Source organism: Beta vulgaris, chromosome 8 (genome assembly GCF_026745355.1).
Source record: "Beta vulgaris subsp. vulgaris cultivar EL10 chromosome 8, EL10.2, whole genome shotgun sequence".
Classification (NCBI taxonomy): domain Eukaryota; kingdom Viridiplantae; phylum Streptophyta; class Magnoliopsida; order Caryophyllales; family Amaranthaceae; genus Beta; species Beta vulgaris.
The window spans coordinates 3,009,123-3,032,934 of record NC_079209.1 but is presented as its reverse complement, the minus strand read 5'-3'; the positions used below and the strand labels follow the sequence as shown (position 1 = coordinate 3,032,934).

The 23,812-nt window shown below is 35.3% G+C and overlaps 2 protein-coding genes across 2 annotated transcripts; one reads left to right on the top strand and one right to left on the bottom strand.

Moving 5' to 3' along the window:
- The first annotated feature begins 4,321 nt into the window (after window positions 1-4,321).
- LOC104900641 (receptor-like protein 4) lies at window positions 4,322-18,736 on the top strand. Its single transcript, XM_010688117.4, has 9 exons — window positions 4,322-4,646; window positions 5,674-6,729; window positions 7,470-7,617; window positions 14,169-14,240; window positions 14,437-14,508; window positions 15,870-15,941; window positions 16,018-16,095; window positions 16,191-16,372; window positions 18,227-18,736. The coding sequence occupies exons 1-9, from the start codon at window positions 4,574-4,576 to the stop codon at window positions 18,340-18,342; spliced, it is 1,869 nt and encodes a 622-aa protein (XP_010686419.2). The 5' UTR covers window positions 4,322-4,573; the 3' UTR covers window positions 18,343-18,736.
- Window positions 18,737-22,126: 3,390 nt separating this feature from the next.
- Window positions 22,127-23,812, bottom strand: LOC125492940 (SCF E3 ubiquitin ligase complex F-box protein grrA-like). Its single transcript, XM_048635694.1, has one exon. The coding sequence runs from the start codon at window positions 23,810-23,812 to the stop codon at window positions 22,127-22,129; it is 1,686 nt and encodes a 561-aa protein (XP_048491651.1).

Genomic DNA, 23,812 nt, shown 5'->3' with positions numbered 1-23,812 from the left:
CTCGAGTAACTGCGAGCTGTATCATCTCATTGCCACCCCTAATAAGGCATATTTTGGTGGTCGTATGATGGTAAGAGGTTGAGGGTTTAAAGTCTCTAACATATGGCTCGACGGGTGGGTGGCTACAATTCTTATGCTTGTGTTTGAAAATATATATATATATATATATATATATATATATATATATATATTCATTTTGTCTTCGTCCCAAAAAAAACTCGAACACATAGTAGAAATTTGGTCAATATATCTTGAACCTCAATAAAAAAAGTTAGGCCCAATGTAAACGCTCCCTTTAAGCTAAATAGGCCACTTTCAAAGGATGAATTCCTAGTATGGATCGATCTTTATCTTAACATATTATTTCAAGTACTTAGTATCTAAAACTTGGGGCAAATATGTAGAATAGTAAGTTTATGAATTTTTACCTTAACTTATAACTTATTTTGCATATTGATAAAATTAAGTCCAAACAAAGAAGACAATAATAATTCATACTTGACAGAGATAACCTTATTAGTTTCATTTACTTATTACCAAACCAGTCTATAAGTAGGCGATGCGTGTGTTGATGTCAATAAATCATAATGGGTAGAAAAATAACTATACAAATATTTGTCATCGGTAAAATAATGACTTAGCCTTTTCAAGCAATATAAATATTAGTTACACAAGGATTTTAAGGCAATTTAGAGAGACAACAAAGTCCTCGTGTGTTCCCTTATTAAAAAAGATTTTATTTAAGTGTGTAGTTGTAATAAAATACTTACAATAAATTTTTCTGGATTCTTAATTTTATTTTATTTTGGTATCCTCCTTCCTTTCTCCTTGTAGAATATATATGTATAGTTTGAGCATAATTATAATTGCAAAAAAGTCAATTTGCAAACAATATACGGAAGACCAATTCAACAAGATCACACATGATAGTGTCTTTCCTATAAAGTATTAGAAATATGGTCAAAGTTCAACTAAAGAGGGAGATTATTAAACCAAATCAGGTTAAATTTACAATAAATTAAAAGCGAATCACCTTTACTATGTACTTAGGTGAATAATGTCAAATATTATCACTTGTATCTTTAATTTCAATAACCAATAATTTATGAAATTACTTACAATTATAATTTTCACAATAACACCATTCACTTTTCTTTAAAACCACTATCTTAACCCCAACTTTTCTGTCTTCCACTCTTATTGATATATCACCTCCAATAATAATAATAATCGTGTCTTTTATTTTTTCATCACTCCTCTTTGCCCATCCTTTCACCTAGCATTATCCTCCATGGCCATGCGATTTTAGAAACTCCAATTTGAATCATCAATCTGCCATTAAATAAATACCCATTTGAAAAATGTATCGCCTCCTTTCTCAAGATTTGAGAATTTATTAGCCCTTTTACAAGTAAGTCGCTAAACATGATCACCGATATATACTAAAATTACAAATTATTAGAATAGATTTTAACATAAAATTAAAAGAGTCCAATACTGAATTTTTCTAACAAACTCATTCCATAATTCCATTTTACTCTAACTCAACACTATTTTAGTCATCCCTTCTATTTTCCTTCCTTTATTTTCTTTATTCTCGAAATACAATAGACAATTTCAAAAGTAACTCGTTAGTAATACTGAACGGATTAATCTAGTCACTAAATGGATTAAACTAGTCATTAATTTGGTTAGAGATTGTCATTACTGAATGGATTAAACCGATCACGAAATAGATTAAACTGGTCCCTTAATAGATTAAACTAGTCACTATATTAAAAAAGCTGACATGTTATTTTCTTAATATTCAACTTGAGCCATGCCTAATTTTAAACTAAAATTAGAGGGTCTCTTACAAGACCAACTGTACTAAAATTGCCAATATTAGATAAATGATCCGTCTTAGTGTCGTTTAATTTCTTATCCACATTCACTATACTCTCTTTTAAACCCCCATATTTTGAATCAGTCATTTTCACATCAGACATTATTAATTATTTCACGCCTTTTTATTTATGTCCTTCATCCCAAAATATAGTTTTCATTTGGGAAATTCTATATGGTGGCCTCCAAGTTTCACTTTTTCTACATGGTGGCAAAGCAAAAAAAATATTTTATAAAGTGACTCCTAACTTAAGGAGATTCTACATAGTGACCAATTTTTAGTAATTAATGGTTCAATAAGTAAACCCTATCCTTTTTCACTTAGCCGGTTAGCCCAACACCTTATTACTACCAACCACCAGCCATGGCCACAATATCTTCTTCGAAACTGATTTGATTCGAATCTCCTTCCAATCGACACCAGCCATCAGCAACGCCACCAACCTTCGAATTTTGGGGGTTTGATTTGGTTCGATTAGGTCGTGTTGGGGGTCTGATTTAGGGGCGTTTGAAGGTGCGATTCAGGGGTGCGTCGAAGGTGGTTTGAAGGTTCGAACACCGGCAGCCATAACCTTCAAACCTTGCCGACCTTCGACCTTTGAATTGTTGGTGGTAATGTCAGCCTTCGAATTTCGATTTGGTGGTAGTGACAGTAGATGCCGGCGAATTTGATTCGACGGTAGACAGAAGATGCAGGTGATGAGTAGTATAAAGTAATGGTGGTGATGCTGAGAAGGGAGTAGCTAGGTGCGTAGGTTTTGCAATTTTTAATGTGGCGGTGGTGGGTGGATGAAGAGGTAGCAGGTGGTGGGTGGTGGTCTGTTGGTGAGTCGTGGGAGTGGGTAGTGGTGGTTTGTTGAGAAGGACTGTTGTAGGTGGCGGTAGTGGTGGTCTGTTGGGGTTGCTGCATGTGGCGGCAGTGGAGAGCAGGTGGTTAGTGGTGGTGGGCTTTCGGTGGTGGGCTTTGGCAAGGTGGTGGGGTTTGGTTGTGTTGGTGGGGTTTGGGTGGGCGTGGTGGTTCTTTGGGTGGGTAGGATACATGGTTGGGTGTTTGTGGTGATGGTTTGGTTGTTTTGTGGTTGAGGTTAGGATAGGTTAATCCACTAAGGTCACTAGGCATAATTTCTCAAAGTTGAGGGTCACTTGGTATAATATTTTTTTTGACCTGCCACCACATAGAAAACTTAAAAATAGGAGGCTACCATATAGAATATCCCTTTTCATTTCTTTCATAGTTCTCAATACTTATGTTTAACCATCAATATTTTAGTTACGTATCATTAAAGATTCTAAAAAGTTGAAATTATAAATCTACACATTGAGATGGATCTAACAAGATCTCACGTGAGCATATTTTAATGTGTATATCAATGAGAATATTTGGTCAAACGTGTCGAATATTGACATGAAAATTTAAATATAAACTATATTTTAGAATGGAGGGAGTAAAATATTAATTTTAAACAATAATTATATATTAAATAATTAACAACTAAGTTGCATAATTGAAAAAAAACAACTATTCAAGATTACTTACTATAGCCAAGCAACTTTGTTTGTAGTCTCCCTTGACCCTAATGTAATCTAAATGTACTTGATTTTTTTTAGCTTCCATTTATTTTTATCAATTCTTAATAAACACTAAGATTTTGACGGGAAATAAGCCAAATATTTGTTATTTTTTTAATATTTTGGTTAGACTTAAAAATTTAAATTTTTGAAGATTAAGATCCTCAATAGTGATTTTATATGACTCTATTAGGCCTAACTCTCGGGAGCACCGAAAATAGCACAAAGTCAATTTCAAGAAAACAAATAACACGTAAGAATTGATAAAACATTAAAGTACAAACCACACTTCAACTCCTGCATTACGAAAATTCAAGTTGCCAAACCCCATTAGTCTGGATTAACCCATATAATATTCTTTTAGTCTTATCCCCAATTTCTTAGTTTAGTATAGTTTTGCTCAATTCAATTCAAATTAGTCTAGTCAAGTTTAGTCAATTTTCTTTCACAAATTGAATTAGGTCCAATTTAAAATATCTGGGCTTATCTAAGTTTTTTAGGCCCTGTATTTTTTGTTATAGTTTTAGTTCAATTCAACTCAGCTCACTCCAGTTCCACTACTTTTCTCTTACGGTTCAACTCGTTTGAACGTAGTTCAGTTCAACTACTTTTCTCTTACAATTCAACTCGTTTTAACGTAGTTCAGTTCAGCTTGTTCTAGTGTAATTCAGTTCAACCCGTTTAACTCGTTTCGATTCAGATTAAGCATTATGAAATTGGAATGGAACCCCAAAATCCCAATTTCCCACCAATCAAAAACACCATAAATGTTGTAGGGACATCCAACGATGAACCGCCGTAATTTAATGGGAAAACTGGCTCCTTTGGCAATCACTTTCATTCACGGGTCAAAAGGAATTTGGACAGAACCAAAAATGTCCTAAAAATTGTTGTACTCAAATAATAAGCCAATATAATAATTTGACAAATCCTGCTCTTTCTCCTTTTATACCTGCACCCACGTCCCCCAACACTTCCTTACTCTCTCTCTTCCCTCTCTTATGCAATCAATCAAACCACAAAATCCAGAAAACAAACTTGTACAGATTTAGATGATGTAAGAAATGAAGTTTTAGCAGAAAAAAAGAGAGAAAAAGAGTTGGGTATTTGATGCTTCACAATGCTTAGCAAGCACCAACTTCTTCTACTGTTCTTTAGCTTCTTCTATACCTGCTCTACTTCTCTGGGTAAAGGTAAATTTCTTCACTTTCTTTATTTTACACCTATTTCAGTTGCTTTGTTTGATGTTTTGATATGAATTTCCTTGTAAAGTATGAATTTTTTGCATTTTTGGTGGATCCAATGCATGAAAGATTCCCTTTTGTGTTTTTTATTTATTGGAATTTTGGGTTTTGGTTGAGTGACATGTGCAGTTCACTCAATATGCTTGATGGGTTTACTTTGCTTTCAGTTTAAGAGTAGTGTAGATCCAAAAACTTAGCTAATCAAATTGAAATTATTATAGAATTTTGTGTAATTTGACTAAACTTTGGAGCAGGAATAATGCTTTGCTAGATTGGGTTTTTGTTTGATTTGTGCATTTCTTGTGGGCGATTTCAATTGGGTTGTTGGTATTTCTGTTCTTTTTTTACCCAATTAGAGACTTGAGAGTGTGGTCCTTATACTTTTTTTTCTAACATAAGAATTGATCATTTTGGCAAGATTGCTGATTGTAGTTGCTTGCTATTGCATAAGTAATCTTTATCCCATTGGAGCACCTACTGCTGTTTGGTGGAAGGTCCAATGCGATTTACATTGTGTGAGACTTCAGTACCTCAATTACTCTTGTTATTGACGCCTTACACTTGGTAAAGCAAAATGCCTTTGGACACTTTTTATTCATAGGAAATCTGAAATTACAAGTTCATCTATGTGGGTGAACATATGGCATGATAAAAGTGGAACGGATGACTCATGAATGTAACAATATGAACGACTAGATTAGACATGTGTTTTGTGATTGGTAGGTTTTCATAGTGGTGTTGATCATGGGAGTTTATGGCATATTAGATGAGGATTTTTTGAATCCCATTATTGTAAATAAACTAGTATGTTCTCAAATGAGATGAAACAGTATGTTCTTAGGAAGAGATAAAATTAAGTGCAGTATGCTCTTGTAGACATTGAACTTTTAGTAAAGAGCTGCATGTATTTTGAAGAATGAATTTGAACGTGTTCTTACTTGCTCTTCAATGTTATTTTGGAACATCTTGATGTCAGGGCCATATGCTTTGCGGATAAGCTGTGGATCAAGGAAGGACATACGCTCAGCACCGACCCATACATTGTGGTACAAGGATTTTGCATATACAGGAGGAATACCTGCCAACGCTACACGGCCTAGTTATATTACCCCTCCATTATCCACCCTTCGCTATTTCCCTTTATCAGAGGGTCCAGAAAACTGTTACAACATTAATCGCGTGCCTACTGGACATTATCTTGTGAGGATATTCTATGGTCTGGTAGATGATCCAAACTTTGACAATGAGCCTGTATTTGATGTTTCTGTAGACGGAACTCTTGTGGATTCTTTGAGCACCGGATGGACTCAGGATGACGAGAAAGTGTTTACTGAAACCCTTGTCTTTCTTACTGATGGTACTGTATCTCTTTGCTTCCACAGCACAGGTCATGGTAATCCAGCAATTATTTCTATCGAAATTCAACAGGTTGATGACAAGGCATACAATTTTGTCTCACATTTTGGGAAAGGATCAATGCTAAAAACAGCCAAAAGGCTTAGTTGTGGGCAAGGGAGGCCAAAGTTTGGTGAAGACTATGGGGGTGACCCATGGGGTGGGGATAGGTTTTGGAATTCGCTCCGAACTTTTGGCCAAAGCTCTGATAAGGCTATATCTGTTGAAACTCGTATCAAGAAAAGTTCAATTGCTCCAAACTTTTATCCACAAGGTCTTTACCAGTCAGCTCTAGTGAGTACTGATACTGAGCCTGAGTTAACTTTTTCAATGGATGTGGAACCTAATAGTAATTACTCCATTTGGTTACATTTTGCTGAGATTGATCCTTCCATAACCAAAGCAGGGGAAAGGTTCTTTGACATCTTAATAAACGGTGATGTTAAATTTAAAGCTGTAGACATTGTTAGCATGAGTGGGGATGTTAAAACCGCTTTAGTGTTGAATACAACTGTTGCAATTGATGGTCGGACTTTGACAATAAATTTGCATCCCATTAATGGAAGTCATGCTATAATCAGTGCCATTGAAGTCTTCCATATTTTTCGAGCTGAGGCCAAAACTTTAGCTATTGAAGGTACATGCCTGACTGGTTTGTGCGTCATTTGGCTTCCTACATGATTTTGACTTTGCCTTATTTATGCTTTAGATTGATTCATTATGGAATTATATTAGGTGATGAAGTACATGGTGCTGAAACTGCTGATATCAAGATTCAGATGGCCTATTAATTATTCATTTATGTTTTCTTGCTGAAAGAACGAATATCTACTAAATAATTGCTACATAAAACTAAGGAAAACTGTTGATTGATGAAGCATCAGCCTCCCACGCTGAGTTCGTCTTCTATTCATGACTTTAGGTTGATGCAAGAACCACATTGTTTCCGTATTGTGTCATCTTTTTTCAAATGTCTTGCATGTGTAAAATATACATTGTCGTCACTATTAGGTTGAGAAAGATAAATTAGAAGTTTAATGTGAGATGAATAAGGGAGAAGAGCTTTTTGCTATGAAGGAAACCTAATTGTCTTGGAAAGTTGCCTTCTCTTAAAATAAAACGTTTTTGTGCATAAGGAGCTATTTTGGTGTTACTCCTTTTTGAGCAGTCACTCTGGAAAATTATATTCAGGGGCTTAGTTTGATTCTCCAAGTTTGATTGGAGGCGAATTTACGTGGAGCAGCAATTTTCTTACTTTTGCAAAATCGAGAATAAGAGAGAAAGCATTTTTTTTTATGGAGTGTGCTTGTGGTCATGATTATTTTTCTTTTGATTAAGACTAATATTGAAATATATTGTCATTTTTCATTCCTTTAGTTAGTGCCTTGCAATCTCTTAAAAAGGCGCTCCAACTTCCTCATCGTCTTGGGTGGAATGGTGATCCATGTGTCCCTCAGCAGCATCCCTGGAGTGGAGCAGATTGCCGCTTTGATAGTGCTGAAAAGAGATGGTACATTGACGGACTGTAAGTTCCAATCCCTTTTGGATATGTTTAATAATACTTATTTGACCCCAAAATAGCATATCCAAATTATAAGAAAGCCTATAAAAGCCACAATTGCAAAATTTGCACCCCGCAAATTTTTATTTATTCGAATATGTAAATAAATTGCAAATATGGTCCAAGTACTAAATGCCCAAGTTTCCTTTGGGTCCCAATTCCAATATGATCCCCATGCCTCATTGTTTTGTTCTTGGGCCCCACATATTAGCTAAATTGATTGTGCTAAGTTGCACGATGATTGTTGTGTGATAAAGTTTTTTAGATTAATTTATAAAATCCCATAGTAAAGATGCAATAGGCATGTACAAGATTTTTACGAGGTTCATCCTTTATGAGGATGACTTCCAATCAGCAATCATAGTGGTTGTATGTCTCACCGTATATAAACCTAAATCTCGGCCAAGATCAACCTTTAGAACCAAATAACGCAATGAATAAGTGTACTACCTAAAGTAAGATCTCTTGTAATCTCTCTCTTTCAATTGACTTTCCCTATTGCTTCATAGCCTAACCTCAAATTAGATCTAGGTGGATAAGGAATTTCAACACTATGGTTTTGCTTTTACACAGAAGCTCAAGATATATCTATCTTACCAATCTATTATATCAATTTTAACCCCCAACTCTTTTGCCACAAATATTGTTGGAAGCATAATTTCACTCAATAAAATAGAGAGGAAAAATAAAGGCACTCAATATATAATATTATAATCTCTCAATGTGTATGTTGCAAAAATGATTACATATTTTGTTTATATAATGCTATTGTAAACTAATAAAAGAATGATATTCCTAATACTTCTCTCATTCTCACATATTAATAGCTTTCCTTGATTTTTTCCTTACCATGCATCACATTGTCAAGTTTATCTAATTTTAACACTACCCCTTAAACTTGACTTGCTCACTATCCCAATTAACTTTTGCATCCTATTAAAGTCTTTAAACTTCATCGGTTTTGTAAAGATGTTGGCAATTTGATCCAAGGACTTTACAAATTTCAATTTAATTTCTCTCTGTTCAATGCATTGTCGTGTCGATGCATTGTCGTATGAAATGAAACCTTGTGTCAATATGTTTGATTAGGTCATGAAAGACTGTATTTTTTCTAGAGCTAAAGCTGATTTGTTGCAACTGAAGTTCTTTCAATAGTCTTCTTAACCAGATGGAATGATATGCACATGAAGTTGCAGCTATATATTCTGATTCACATGTTGATAATGTGACAATAGGTTGTTTCTTTGAGCTCCAAGAAACAATACTATTTTGTAGTAGAAATACAAAACCAGTTGTATTCTTTCGGTCGTCAATATCTCCAGCGAATCACTATCACAATATCCCTTGAGCTTGGAATCTTGTGAAGTGCAATAAAACAATCCATGATCTAATGTACCTTTTAAGTATCAGATAAGTCTCTTAGCTACCTTCAAATGGGAACTCGATGGGTTCTCCATTAAACGACTAACCAGCCCTACTGCAAATAGAATATATGGTCGAGTACATGTTGGATATCGCAAACTTCCCACCAAACTCTTGAAAAGAGTTGGATTCACCTTTTCACCATAAGGATCATTCTTTGATAACTTCATCCTACACTCCATTGGGGGCTTTTGATTCATATGATCCTGGTAATGAGGTATGGGTTTAGAATGAGTAAAATCCATACCTAGTGTTTGTTTACAAAATTAATAGATTTAAAACCAATACCTGAAACCATAAGGTATGGGGTTTAGAAACCCAAGGGGGAGGTAGGTATGGCTCATACCAATACCTCAAGGTATCAAATAGAAGAAAAAATTTCATTCTCAAATAAAACCAAACACGTGGTATTAGGTATTAAGTTCCAAACCTATACCACCTTGGTTTCATTCCTGATTCCAAACTCATACCACTATGTGAACCAAACGCCCCCTTAGGGTGTTCACATGATTGGCATTTAACATGTTAAACTTTTTCGGTACTTTTTTTGTGTATGCTTCTTGTGAAACGAAGATTCCATCATCATTTTGTATAACTTCAATGCCTAGATAATAGGACATGAGTCACATATCTATCATTTCAAATTCATGTCTCATGCTTCTCTTGAATTCATTAAACATTTCAATGTTCCTGTGAATATAAGGTCATCCACATAGATGCAAACATAGAAGACTTCATTGGTTTTCTTCTTCACATAAAGGGCATACTCATGAATGCACCTTGAAAATCCATTTTCTTGCAAGTATTTATCAAGTCGACTATTCCATGCTCGAGGTGCTTGTTTCAATCCATTTAAAGCTTTTTTCAGTCTAAGTATTTTACTTTCTTGTCCTTTGACAACATAGCCTTCTAGTTGATCAATGTACACCTCTTCTTCTGGAATTCCATTTAGAAAAGCAGACTCTACGTCCATTTGATGAACATTCCATTGAAATTGCGCTGCCATTGAAATTAACCTCACTGTCTTTAGTCTCTAGTCCCCAGTCCGACAACTGGAGCATATGTCTCTTCATAGTTAATTCCCTGCTTTTGCTTGTAAAATTTAGCACCAAGCCTTGCTTTGTATCTTTCAACATCACCATTGACATTCATCTAAATTTTGAATACCCATTTGACTCCTATTGCCTTCTTATCTTTCGGAAGTTTTGTCAATTCCCAAGTATTATTTTTCTCGATGGCATATATCTCTTCATTCATTGCTTTAATCCATTCTTTTTATTCTTTTGCTTCATCAAAGTTCATTTGTTCAGTATCACTCAACAAGCAAAATAACGAAGCATTATCTGCCATCCTTTCTCTCACTTCACAAAGATCATAAAGACTTCTATATCGATTTGGTCCTTCACTCGAACTAGATGAATCTCTACCTGAATGTGATGATGACATGTGAGGAGATGGTGCTGGAGTAGTGGGAAGAGTCTTGGGAACGTGATGCATCGAACTTTCATCTTCAAAATAAGGAAGAAAATTATAAGATTCTTCATCTTTCGTACTCCAATCCCATATTGCCTCTTCATCAAATTCTACATCCATACTAATTACTGACTTATTGGTGTTTGGATTAAACAACTTGTAGGCCTTAGACTTTTCATCATATCCAATGAATAGTAATTTCTCACTTCGATCATCAAGTTTGGATTCGGAACTTATGCATAAGCAACGGAACCAAATATTGGAAGATGTGATGCACTTGGCTTCCATCCACTCCAGGCCTCTTGAGGAGTCATATTCTTTAAGCTCTTTGTAGGGGAGCGATTTGACAAGTAGACCACATGAAACTCCTTCTGCCCAAAATTCTTTAGGCATCTTATTTTTGAGCATTGGTCTAGTCATATTGAGAATGGTTCTATTTTTCCTTTCTGCTACTCCATTTTGTTGTGGTGTTCTTGGAACAGTGAGTGGTATGCTAATTCCATGTTCCTCTCAAAATTTATTAAATTCATTATTAGATGTGAATTCACCGCCTCTATCTGTTCTTAGTGCTTTGATTTCATAACCACTCTCTTTCTCAACCATTGCTTTGAACTTCTTGAAAGTGTCAAATGCTTGAGATTTATTCTTTAAGAAATGTACCCATGTTTTTCAGGTATATTCATCAATAAATAGAATAAAATATGAACTTTTACAAGTGATGGAGGTTTGATAGGTTCACATATATATGAGTGCACCACTTCAAGTGGCTTTACACCTCTTGAATTAGCTTGTTTCGGAAAAGGTTTTCTCGAATGTTTACCAAGTAAACATGCTTCACAAAGCTGATTAGGATGATCAATATGAGGTCATCCTCGTACCATTTTCTTGTGTCCCATCTCTTTAAGCCTTTCAAAAATTGAGGTGAGCTTGCCACTTTCAAGAAGGATCTTCAACCCACGTCTTTAAACACATTGGACCGATTGTTTGTAGATTAATTAAAAATTCTATTTTTCGTCATAGAAAGTGTAGCTATAAGGTCAAAGTTTCTATCACGAAGCCACAACTTTTGTCCCTCCATCAAAATTTTGCATCCATTGACTTTCCGAGTTGACCCACACTCAAGATATTACTTCTTAAGTTTGGAATATAATAAACATCTGGAATTAATTTGTGACTTGAATCTTTTAATTCAATCATAATTGTACCTTTACCTTTAATTTTTACTTTTGAGCCATCTCCAAAAGTAACGTTACCGGTCACAATTATAACTTGTATCCAAATCAACAAATTTGTTTTTATCTCTTGTCATATGGTTACTCGCTCCATTGTCTAAATACCATGTACAATTATCATCTCTCTTGTCTTCTATTTTGAGAGCTAACAACATGGTTAATTCTTCTATATCTTCTTTATCTTCAATAAGATTTGTTTCTTCTTGCACATTTTTAGAATCACATTCCCATGCAAAATTACCATATTTCATTGAATATTGGCCTTATTATTATTTCTTTGGTATTGATTCATTCCTCTACCATATGTGTGCACAACCTCGTAGAATTTTCACCTTTATAATAATTTTGGAAGTTTCAATCATCTCTCCTCTTCCTTGACCACGACCACGTCCTCGTATCACGTGATTGATACTTTTGTTTATCAGGTGTAACTCCTACACCTCCTTTGTTGTTAAATGATATTCTAGCTTGCAACACCTTCTCATTTTCCTTTTTTCCCTTCTTAACCTTTCGTTGCTCATAGGCTCGAAGAGACCCATTTAATTCATCGATTGTCATTGAATTCGAGTCCTTATTTGACTCTTCGATAGCAACAACTACATGGTTAAAATTAGAATTAAGCAAACGCAATATTTTTTCTACTATGCGAGAATCTTCCATCAATACTCCAAGCCTCTTCATTTGATTCACAACGTTTAAAACTCTTGTGAAATAATCTGAGATGGATTTTTTCTCCAACATCTCTGAGATGGATTTTTTCTCCAACATCTTCATTTGATTCACAACGTTTAAAACTCTTGTGAAATAATCTGAGATGGATTTTTTCTCCAACATCTCAAGTTTTTCAAATTTTCCTCTTAGAGTTTGAAGTCGAACCTTCTTTACTCTACTTACTCCTTCAAAGGACTTTTGTTGAGTATCCCATGCTTGCTTGAAACTAGTTATATTAGCAACTTTCTCAAATATATCATCATCCAAACCTTGATTGATGCCTGTAAGTCATTCTGATCCGTTTTCCTCTCTTTATCCAAAGCTTCTTTCTCCGTTTGGTTTAATTTAGAATCATCTTCGGGTCATGTATACCCTTTCTCAACAATCTCCCACGCACCTTGTGCTCCAAGAATTGTTTTCACACGTAGCGACCACTTGTCATAAATTTCTTTCGTAAGTTTAGGGTACTAGAAAGCTACGACATTATTTTTGATGCCCTATTTTATAAACTAGCTCTGATACCACTTTGTTGGAAGCGGGGTGGGCTCACAGACAATAATTTCACTCAATAAAATAGAGAGGAAAAACAAAGGCACTCAATAATATATAATCTCTAAATGAATTACATATTTTGTTTATATAATGCTATTGTAAACTAATAAAAGAATGATTTTCCTAATACTTCTCTCATTCTCACATATTAATAGCTTTCCTTGATTTTTTCCTTGCCATGCATCATATTGTCAAGTTTATCTAATTTTAACAAAACTTACTCCTCAAGATAGAATTCTACGAAGGAATAAAAAGAAAAGTTAAATCAGGGTTATGCTTTAGGTAGATCTTGATCAGTAGAGGATTTTGAATATTTTAATTTCGGGGTCAATTTTTTTTTGTAAATAAATAGATACAAGTAAATACTATCTTGGTCTCATATTAATTGCAACAATCGGCAATGGCTTGGTGGGTGACTTTCATTTTATTTTTGTTTTATTATTTTCAATAAATTGTTGCAATCAATATGGGATGATTAGATATGAAAAGTGTTGCAGTTAATATGGGATTAAGGGAGTAAAACAAATGATATAATATAAATTGTATGTAATTTGCCAAACTAAAAAACAAACAAGTGCCACAATGTCATCCTTAGACAAACAATTTGATTTGATTTTTCTTTATCATATTTCTTTATATATCTTAATCCTTTGAAACTTAAATTGCTCTAAAAAGAAATAAGCAAACCAAACTTCATTCTTCAACTCAACAAATTTACATATATTAAGCATAATAATAATTTTTGTTAAAAGAAAACCAAAAGGAAGATGAAACATTTTCATAGTACGCACGCCATCCATTCCTAATTACATTATTTTCCATTTTCATTTTGAGAATCACAGTTCACTAATAAACTCAACAATACTTTGATTTGAGTAAAGTCAAATTCTTCCTATGTTATCTTGTTAATATTTGTAAAATAAAAAACATATCCATGAAGTAAAAAGCAATGTTATTAGCAAACTAATTTTTTTGGCTGTAAACTAGGGGCCATGCCCCAGCTGGCCTCTATGGAAGATCCTCCCCTGATCTTGATTACCAATCTGCAGTAGTGATTGATCATATTATCATATCGAAGGCTTTACATCTTTTTTGTAATGAATTTTCTCTTTTCTGCATTCTCAGTGGTCTTGACAATCAGGGTTTACATGGTTTCCTTCCTCGAGATATATCGAAGTTGAGTCATCTACAGAGCATGTAAGTTGCTGGTGATTGCAATGCCAGTGCTCTTCTGGCTGGCTGACAATTAATGATTACTTTGTTTTGATGCAAAAATGAGTTCTATTCAATTGGTTGTCTTTTGCATGCTAAATTTTTCCTATTACCTGAGACAATTTCGTTTATACAAAAGGCACTGTCTTGATTTTATGGTGCTTATGATGTGTGTTGACAGAAACCTTAGTGGAAACAGTATTCATGGGTCTATACCTCCAACCCTGGGCACCATTAAGACCTTGGAAAAATTGTAAGTGCTGCAAATATTACAACTTAATTTTGCATACTATTTGTACTGCCTCTAGACGGTCTGATTCTCTCTTTAGTACTTTCACCCTGTCAATGCTCTGTCACTGATTATCTGTAGTGTACTAAATGATGTATGGCTGCATGAACAGTTGCCAGATTTTACTTGTAAAAATTTGCTAATTCTTTAAGTTCTTTTTTAACCATATACTTGTTCCATAAATTTAATGTTTATCTTTTAATTGGGTGTCAATTATTTTGTAAAAGTGCTTGCACATAATGGGAATTCATTAACAACTTGTTTAAAAAGCAGTGATCGTGGGTGCAACTTGTAATTAAATATTAATCAGCCTCTTCGGCCTCAGCTAGTGTTGCCTTGCACTTGTAGAATCATAGTATAGACTGTTAATGATATGGATCTTGATGGATGGAAGATAATTAGGTGATTTTTTAATAGATAAATCTTAGAAGGCAACAACTCCTTAGTATGATTTAATTGGCAACGACACTAAAAATCCTAATTAATAAGTAGTTCGAATCTAAATGAGTATTTTCTTATTTTCCTCTTTTTTTTTAGGGTCTCAACCAGAATTTTCCAACTCAATCTTTAAACACAAAAGGTCAACTCATAATTCAATCTCATAAATGTCCTTCCTCTAAAATAATACATTGACCTCTTTATATAGAGTATCCGACCAACAAAAACCCTAAAAGAAATAAAACTCTAATGAAACTCTTAAGCTTAAATCTGATACATAATATTACACGAGCCATTACTAAGTTTAAAACCACAGATTAAAATATCTATAAACTAGCCAAGCTCAAATATTGTATAAGCCAACTAATTTTTACTTTTGAATTGACCTTTTGCTCCTGCATCAGCTAATTATAATCTATTCCAAATTCATTAGCTAAAGTTGTCCAGGAAGTTTGCAAACTGCACTATGACTTCTTTGAGTGCTCTTGATGAATGGCTAGGGAAAAAAACTAACCATAAGCATCACCCACCCTTCATGTCTTGTGAAACTTCCAACATTGTGAATCACATACGGTACTATTCTATGAACTTGAATTCAAATTGCTTCTTGCCTATTTCATGATGTGAATTAAGATATGTAGCTCTTACATGTGGGATCCTGGTCATGGGAGTTAAGAAACAAGAGATTATAGTTGATAGCTCTGGCTTACCAATCTGAAAATCAGCAAGAGAGTGACAAACAGAATGAAAGGAAAAGACATCTGCTGCTCCATAGCCATTTTCTGGACACAGTATTATGATTTGGATATATAATTCAGAATTATGGTCATCTTGTCTTTATTTGTATCAAGTAGACAGTGAAGAGTGACATTTCATAGTTCTGGCAGGGATCTTTCTTACAACTTTTTGAACGGCTCAATTCCAGAGACCATGGGACAATTACATTCACTACGAATTCTGTAAGACATAAATCTGTGGTCAACCTGGGAATCTTTTTGCTGTCGACAAAACTAATTAAAAGTTGTCTTGCTGCAGAAATCTGAATGGAAATAAGCTCTCAGGAAGAGTTCCAGCTGCTCTTGGTGCAAGGCTGCTACACAGAGCTAGCTTCAAGTGTGTTTGTTATGTCATTTTAGCAATTAATATGAAGCATTGACTTCTAAAGTGCCCTTTCCTACACAGCAGGATAACTGAATTGGCTTTTGCAGTTTTACTGATAATGCAGGACTTTGCGGTATGCCAGGCCTGCGTACATGTGGCCCTCATCTTTCTGCTGGTGCGAAAATTGGCATTGCCTTTGCTGTGTCCTTGACATTACTGTTAATTGTTGGTTGCTCAATCATTTGGTGGAAAAGGAGGCAAAATATTCTCAGGGCTCAGAGACTAGCTGGTAAGAAATCCCATGAGAAACCTCCATGTTATAATTGTCTGCTAGTTGCCACTTCCTCTGTCGTTTATTAATACATTTATCTTCCATATATGTTTGGCTCAGGAGGGGTAATCAAAATGACCCCTTCACCAGCTGGTCACTCCTGGGCACTTCATTTCTACCAGCCAAAACCCCATCTTCCTCCTAAAACCTCCTTCCATGAAACCATCTTCTTCCACCCTCAACCCAACCCGTGGGCACTTTAATTATCATCAGCATCATCCGTTATGAATCTTACGAGATGCTAATGGTATTTTGATGGTAGAACTTAACCATCAGCATTTCAGTTTTGGACTTATTATAGGTGAATTCAATCATTTTTAAATTCATGGACAGTGTTTCATCTCTTCCTTGTAAGTTGGACATGTAGTTCCTTTTATTTTGTAAATTAATCCCTCTCGAACTGGATCATCGAGTGTGATGGTGTGGTGGTGGTCAAACCAGTGTTTTCATGGGAATGGTTGCCTACAGTTTTTTTTGTATGGCTGAAGGTAGGTCTGGGTGGTTATGGAGTTGGGGTCAAATTAGTTACCAGGGTGTTGATTATAATTGGCTAGGAGTTGATGGTGGTATGACGGAAGTGTAAATAGCTATGATGAGGACGGTGGATGGGGTGGTGAAGCCGAAGTTGGTATGGATATATTGCTGTTGGACATGGAAGCTTACAGTTATATGACTTTTGGGGATGGGGCTCTTGCCTTTGTTCTTTTCTGGGAAACCGAACCCAAGAGGTTGGGGGGAGCGAGGGTTAGAGAATCATAGTAGAGGAGTTTCGGGAAGCTGAAAAGAGATTTGTGGGGAAAGGGAAAAATATGATGAACCAAACACAAGCTAAGGGAATTAGGGGGTTGATTCTCTTTCCATTTCTTGTTCATTGAAACCAATCGGTCTCTTATATGCTAGTCATCCTATCCCTCCAATGTGGGACAGTCTTACCTGTGAGTTTCCTCTTAACACTCCTCACATGTGAGCCCTTATTTTCTTAGATTCTAGAAAAATTTGACAACATCCTCACTAAGCCTTCTTTTAACTTGACCTTCTCTCAGACAATCGCTTATGTTATACTTCATTCCGTTAGATTTTCAAATCCTCTCTTATAACTTAGCATTCTTTAATTTAAGGGCCCTCTCTTTTCAGAACTCACAGGTTATCATGCTTTGGTGCCATGTATAATTTGGGAAAAAATTCCATTTTTTCCCCCTTTTCATTCACAAGTTTATCTTCATAACAAGAGCTCCAAACACAAATAGTGAACTAAAAGCAATTAGGTAACTATGAGCTTGGGCTTGCACCCAGGCTAACCAAATAGCCACCTAGCTAAACATTACATCATTAATATATGGCCCAATACATCACGTAAGATCTTGTTAGATTTGTGCCCAATGATATTTTTTAGAATATTAACTCAGTTTTTAATAATATGTAATTGAAGATATATATAGTCAAAATTGTGTATTGACGTCCGCAAAAATAAGCAAAGTTGCAACCAGTAAAAATGGAGAAAGTATGTTTGGCTGCACGCATAATTGCAAAATATATGTTGGTCTTCCAACTTGTTGACAAAAACTATCTTGCATTTCTAATATTTCTGTAGAGATTATTGATATTTGATAAGAAGCGTGTGATACGCACTTTATGGGAGCACCTGATGAGTGATGAGGCAGTAATTTAGCATAAATAAACTTCTATTTTACTCTGTATCTATTTCTTTTTAATTTTGTAGGACATAATGTTTTTTGTGAAGCTTATGACTATGTTTTTATGCTAGCTATTACTAACTGGTCACTTGTTTGGGCCATTTCCTTCTATAAACAGCTAGAGAAGCACCTTATGCAAAGAAGCGCACCCAATTTTCGCGTGATGTACAGATGACAATACATACTCAAGGTGCTAGGACAGCTTCTGAGAACGGACCTATACTGTTATCTTGAATGGCAACGTAGAGCATGATTCATGGAGATGTAGCTCAACGATCCATTATTTTGCAAAGAGATTGTGAGTTAGGAAGCATCGGTCCGCTCTGGTTCAAAGGTGGCAGCTTTGTCATTCAGATGATACTGACAGTCATATTTCTTTTGGGAGCAATTCTCCTGGGATACTACACACGAGCGTTTACATTAGGAGGATTAAGAAAGATCAAAATCTGTGAACATTGTAAATTTGGAGCATCTTGTATATTTGTTCTTTCTTTCTTCCAATGGTTTTGGTGCAGCAAGTGTAAAACACAATAGAAACTGATAGGTATAGAAATCTGTAGTTGAAGTTAGTAGGTGACGATACATTCTTCTAGTGTCAAAGCCAATAAGCTTAAATTAATTGTTCTAATCTACCTTGTACCCCCCCTCAAGCTAAAGAGTAAGTTGTAGCAGAGAATCCTAGCTTGGATGAATATGTTGTTGCTTGATGGGGGGAGGTTTTGTGAGAATAATACCTGCAATTGTTCATGAGAAGAAACATGTTTAGTCGCGATTGAGCCTAACTGGACCATGATGCACAGTGTAATGACAATATGTTTCGTTTCATAACTGAAGAAGGTCGGACTCATTTCTTGTGGTCATAGAGAGGATTTATGAGTTGCTAGCTAGCATAAGGTAAATCTATCAGATGCTACAACCAAAGACTAGGAACAATTAACCATGTCTATCCTAGCTGCTAATCTACAAATGGAGACCTCTAGCTGTGAAAGGGAGGGTCGAGGTCGAGTTAAGATTATGAAGCATTCTACATCTCCAGTAGGTATGTTCACAAATCACAGCCATCAAGAAGAAAAGGTCGGAAGCGTTGTTGAAGGCCAAGAAAATCAAGAAAGAGACTCATTGATGGAGAATATACTTAGAGGTTCGATCGAAAGGAGATAAGTGGATGTAGAAGTTGGTGGTATCCTTATGAAACAAAAATTCACTTTAGTTTCATCCTACAAAGCTAAGTAGATGCAATCTACTTTTCATCAACCAAACTAACCAAGAAAATCAAAAGAATCACAATGCAACAACAAAAAGCTAAGGTTCGATCTCGAGAAGGGATGCCATGAAGAAACTTAGGAGTTAGGACTATATATGTGTAACAATGACACTTGCTCCTAAGTCCTAACCATGTTTCTGATAGCATGATCAAGATGGTGTGAAGATTGAAGAGAAACAATGTTATCCGGCCCTCAAAAGACCTTTATAGTCGTCCAAGGGAAAAAAATTGTTCTTTACATGCACTTAGTTTGCATCAGTATAGTTTTCTGGTTCTTCTGTCATTTTTGTGAGTTCATTTGTGTATATGATCGTCTTGTAGCTTAAATGCACCTTATTTACTTGTAGACCTGTAGTTGATGCTGTTACATGTTACTTTGCAAAATAGCTCATTTGTAAGGGACTTTAATCCTCGAAGAACTAAAGTTTTCAATGATTGATACGAGTGCAGGAGCTTTGAGATCCCAGTAAACGTGTAACTTTTGCAATATAAGAGAGAAAGCTCGGTCAGGGGAATTCGTGCTTCAGTTATAGAATCTAAGTACTTGTCTGAGATGTCTACACTTATGAATGTCAGAGACTGTATTTTCATGGCAAAGCTAGTCGAAGTTTTGTCTAAAAATGATTCTATCTTAAAATGTGCTGATAGAAGCAAGGTTCTCAAGTGATGGCTATTGTTTACGAGGTATGCAAAACAATTTTCTGTCACACCACAATAGAATACACTAACTTGCTCAAGGAACTCAGTTTGATAACAAGGAAACAAGGGACATATCTGAAATGTACTTATTATGTGAAAAGTTCATCTTGCATAATCTCTTGAACTTGGATGATAGATTATCTATCCCGTCATCAGTCACAACGATGGTCTTACCGTCATTTTCATGATCGGAGTCTCTAACCGGGAGCTCCTCCAGCAGGGGGAACGAGTTCGCTATTCTGATAAGATCAGCATCTCCCACACAACCTGAACAGTCAAGTACCTTGAGATTTTTCAGATTTTTCTGTAGGAAGTTAGCAGAATGTTCTGACACCAAATGATACTGGTTTCCTTTATTGAGTAAAACCTTTGGTGATAATCAATGTCAGGCCTGACCATATATCAGTAGTTCAGTACACAAATGAGAACCCAGAAAACAATGTATATACTATGGAAAGTGCATTACTAGTGAGGCTTCAATCGTTTTAGCAGCCACCCACCTCTTGTAGGAGGGTAAGTGCATTACTAGTCTATAGTTATTCGGCCTTCCTAATCTCAAAGTTTGGTATCATGAGTTGATTTGGTTATAAACTTATAATTCTTTTCATATATGGTTAACTTGACCTGATCAATTGCATGGGTTATTTCAATTCAGGTCATTTTAGGCCAATTCAGTCGGATTTCAATTAGGGCTATACCTTTAACTTTATTTTTGTTGAACACACCTCATTTTTTGCTAAAACATACCCTGTATTTAAAAGTTAAGAAGAACACAACATATGTCCTTTTCTTATCCCGTTTGGCTATTATTTGATAGCTTCTTGTATTAACGGGTTTGACTAGCTTTCTATTAACGGGTTCGACTAGTTGATTATATTAGCGGATTGAACTGATTGATTGTATTAGCTATTTGTATAAAAATGTTTGATAGATAGCTTATAGCTGCTTGTATTCTATCCTAACTATTTGACATTTCACCTCAATATTAATAATTATCAGATTTATCACTCACCAAAAAGGTCCTCCCACTAGCTTCTTTAAAATTAGAAGTTTGGGTCCATATATCTCTCTCAATCCTCTATATCAAATACAAATATAAGAAGATTTGATTAGTTAATCTTCTAAAATGAGTTTAAACATCTAATTTATACCATATCTCCTATTCATTTGTTTTTTGGATAGTTCTAACCATGTTTTCTTATATTAAGAAACTTAGGAATACCATTGTTTTCATTTCCAATAAAAGAAAGCTAGAAAATTTTCCATCTAGATTGCAAAACAGAAAGTCCCAAAACTAGCCTCTTTAATGGATCAAACTAGATCATAATTTGGATCAAACTAGCTAGAAAATTAATCTACTGATAAAAGTGTCCTGCAACATCTACAACATAAGTCAAAACTGAAAAATATAAAACAATTTGGATCAAACTAGATCATTATTTGGCAAAATACGTTTGTTGTGGATGATATATCACATTGATGAATGCCTCTTTTAATGGCATAAGGTCTAAGACAACCTATTAGCAATATTGAACCCAACATTTGCAGAAGGTCAAGAACAATACAAAAAATAACGCAGCAATATTTGAAAGATAAGATAAAATTACATAACTTAATGCAAGAAAGGAGTCTCATACAAATAAAGTGAAAAAACATCCACATAAACCATAGGCAAAGAATAGAAACTAAGGTCCTGTTCTTTTAGATGGAAAGAAACTGAAATTAACTAAGAGAAACTTAACTGAACTAAACTGAAAATAAGTCCAAAAGAACAGGATCCAATTGTTTGGTTGGTGAACATAAAAAGTACTGAAAGTTAAAAATACCAGCCTTCTTCAGTCGACAAAAACGCATGAAGTGCAAAGTTTTTCCAATGATCGACCAAACAACTTTTGTTACTTCGTAGGAAGCATAAACTACTGTGAAGTGATTTCATAGGAAGTATTACTTCTTAGATTCAATTCAATCACAGAACTACTAATACTTATATCAATTAACACAATTTCTGACAGTAACTTAGTAGTTAGTACCAGTAGTTGTCACTCGACAGGTACATCAGTATATGTAAGCCTTACTGACAAGACAACCTTGCTGCAAGAATTGTTTCTGCTCTTCTTCATCTGGATATTTATGAGATGGTGAGACCAGTTTTCTCAAAGATTGACTATTACTCACTATCCAAGCTACTATGCTGATATCCAGATTCCAACATGAACTTAGGCTTAGATATCTCAGTCTTTTACACAATCTTACCACCTCCTTTACCCCTTCGTCTGTCGTGTTGTTGCAGCTCTCTAGATTCAAATGTATCAGTCCAGGGCACATCCTTACGATCATTGCCAACATTGCATCATTCATACCTGATCCTTTTGCGACTAACTTCTGTAAGTTTGAGAGTTTTTGGTCTTTTAAAGAAACTACCAAATTCTGGCATCCAAGTAAGAACCCGTTATTGCACTCTAGAATATCAGCCACGTCCAGTTGTTCTTTGCCTTGAAAACAACAACTTAGCTTGATAATTTCCACTTTGGGACAAATGTTAATCAACTTTTTGAGACATGAAGTGCTCAAGCAAGAATTTGATGATAAATTCAAGTACTTTATTGCAAAGTTCTTCTTTATCATGCCATCATTATCGTATTTTGTTTTTCCGAGGCTTGTGCCACTCATTTCAAGGTGGCGTAGAAGAGGGCAACTTTGTGTGAGCCTAACAAAAGCTGAAGAAGATAGCTGCTGACAATAGAAGAGCTCTATTGATGTCAAGTTATAGAGAAAAGAGGACAGATACTCTATATGTTCGTCTGTGAGGAACTGTGCTACTCTTAAGACTAAAGATTTCAGAGATTGATGACAAGAGCGTAGGAGCCTCGAGATCCCAGTAAACGTGTAGCCTTCGCAATATGAGAGCGAAAACTCAGTTAGAGGAATACGTGCTGATGCAATAGAATACAGGAACTCATCTGAGATGCTCAGATTTACGAATATCAGAATCTGTAACTTTGGTAGGAAAGTAGTGAATCTTAATGGTTCAATCTTCCAATGTTCACACAGATGCAAGAACTTCAAGTAACAACTATTATTAATGAGGAATGAAATACCAGTTATGGTCACATTCCGACAATGTGATACTGTAATATGCTCAAGAAAAACATAGTTTGATGATAATGAAACAAGGGACTTATCTGAAATGTACCGATTATCAAAAAAAAAATCTATCTTGCGTAATCTCTTTAGCTTGGATGATAGATAATCTATCCCTTCATCAGTCACAACGGACCTATTAAAAGGGTTCCCGATCTGCAGCTCCACCAGTTGGGTGAACGAATTCGCTATTTTAACAAGATCAGCATCACTTAAGCAACCTGAATAATCTAGTACTTTCAGATTTCTCATTTTTAATCCTAGTTCATCAAAACAAACTGTTTGTGGACTTTCATTAAAGGGAATATCCAACTCTTCCAGGTCCAACCCCGATTGTGCAACTGCACAAACAGCTTTATTAAGGTCCCCTTGGAAGCGACAGAACTGTATCTTCTTAAGGTTGGTGAATCTTTGCAATAGACGAGAGAGTACTTGGATAGATGGACTTGTAACTTTTATGCTAACCTTACTGAAATTGGTGATTGACAAAAATCTCTTGCAAACTAAAGAGATTGAATCTTGGTCGCTTTCATGATTGAGATGTTTAAAGATCATATCCCAGCATTCGTCAAGCAATTCCGTGTTTGTTTCTTCTGCCAT

Excerpts from the sequence above, each read along its gene's own strand:
- LOC104900641 (XM_010688117.4), top strand. The coding sequence starts at position 4,574 with ATGCTTAGCAAGCACCAACTTCTTCTACTGTTCTTTAGCTTCTTCTAT. Across the intron at positions 7,618-14,168 it reads AGATGGTACATTGACGGACT|TGGTCTTGACAATCAGGGTT; the intron begins GTAAGTTCCAAT and ends CTGCATTCTCAG. Across the intron at positions 14,509-15,869 it reads ATTAAGACCTTGGAAAAATT|GGATCTTTCTTACAACTTTT; the intron begins GTAAGTGCTGCA and ends TAGTTCTGGCAG.
- LOC125492940 (XM_048635694.1), bottom strand. The coding sequence starts at position 23,812 with ATGGCAGAAGAAACAAACACGGAATTGCTTGACGAATGCTGGGATATG.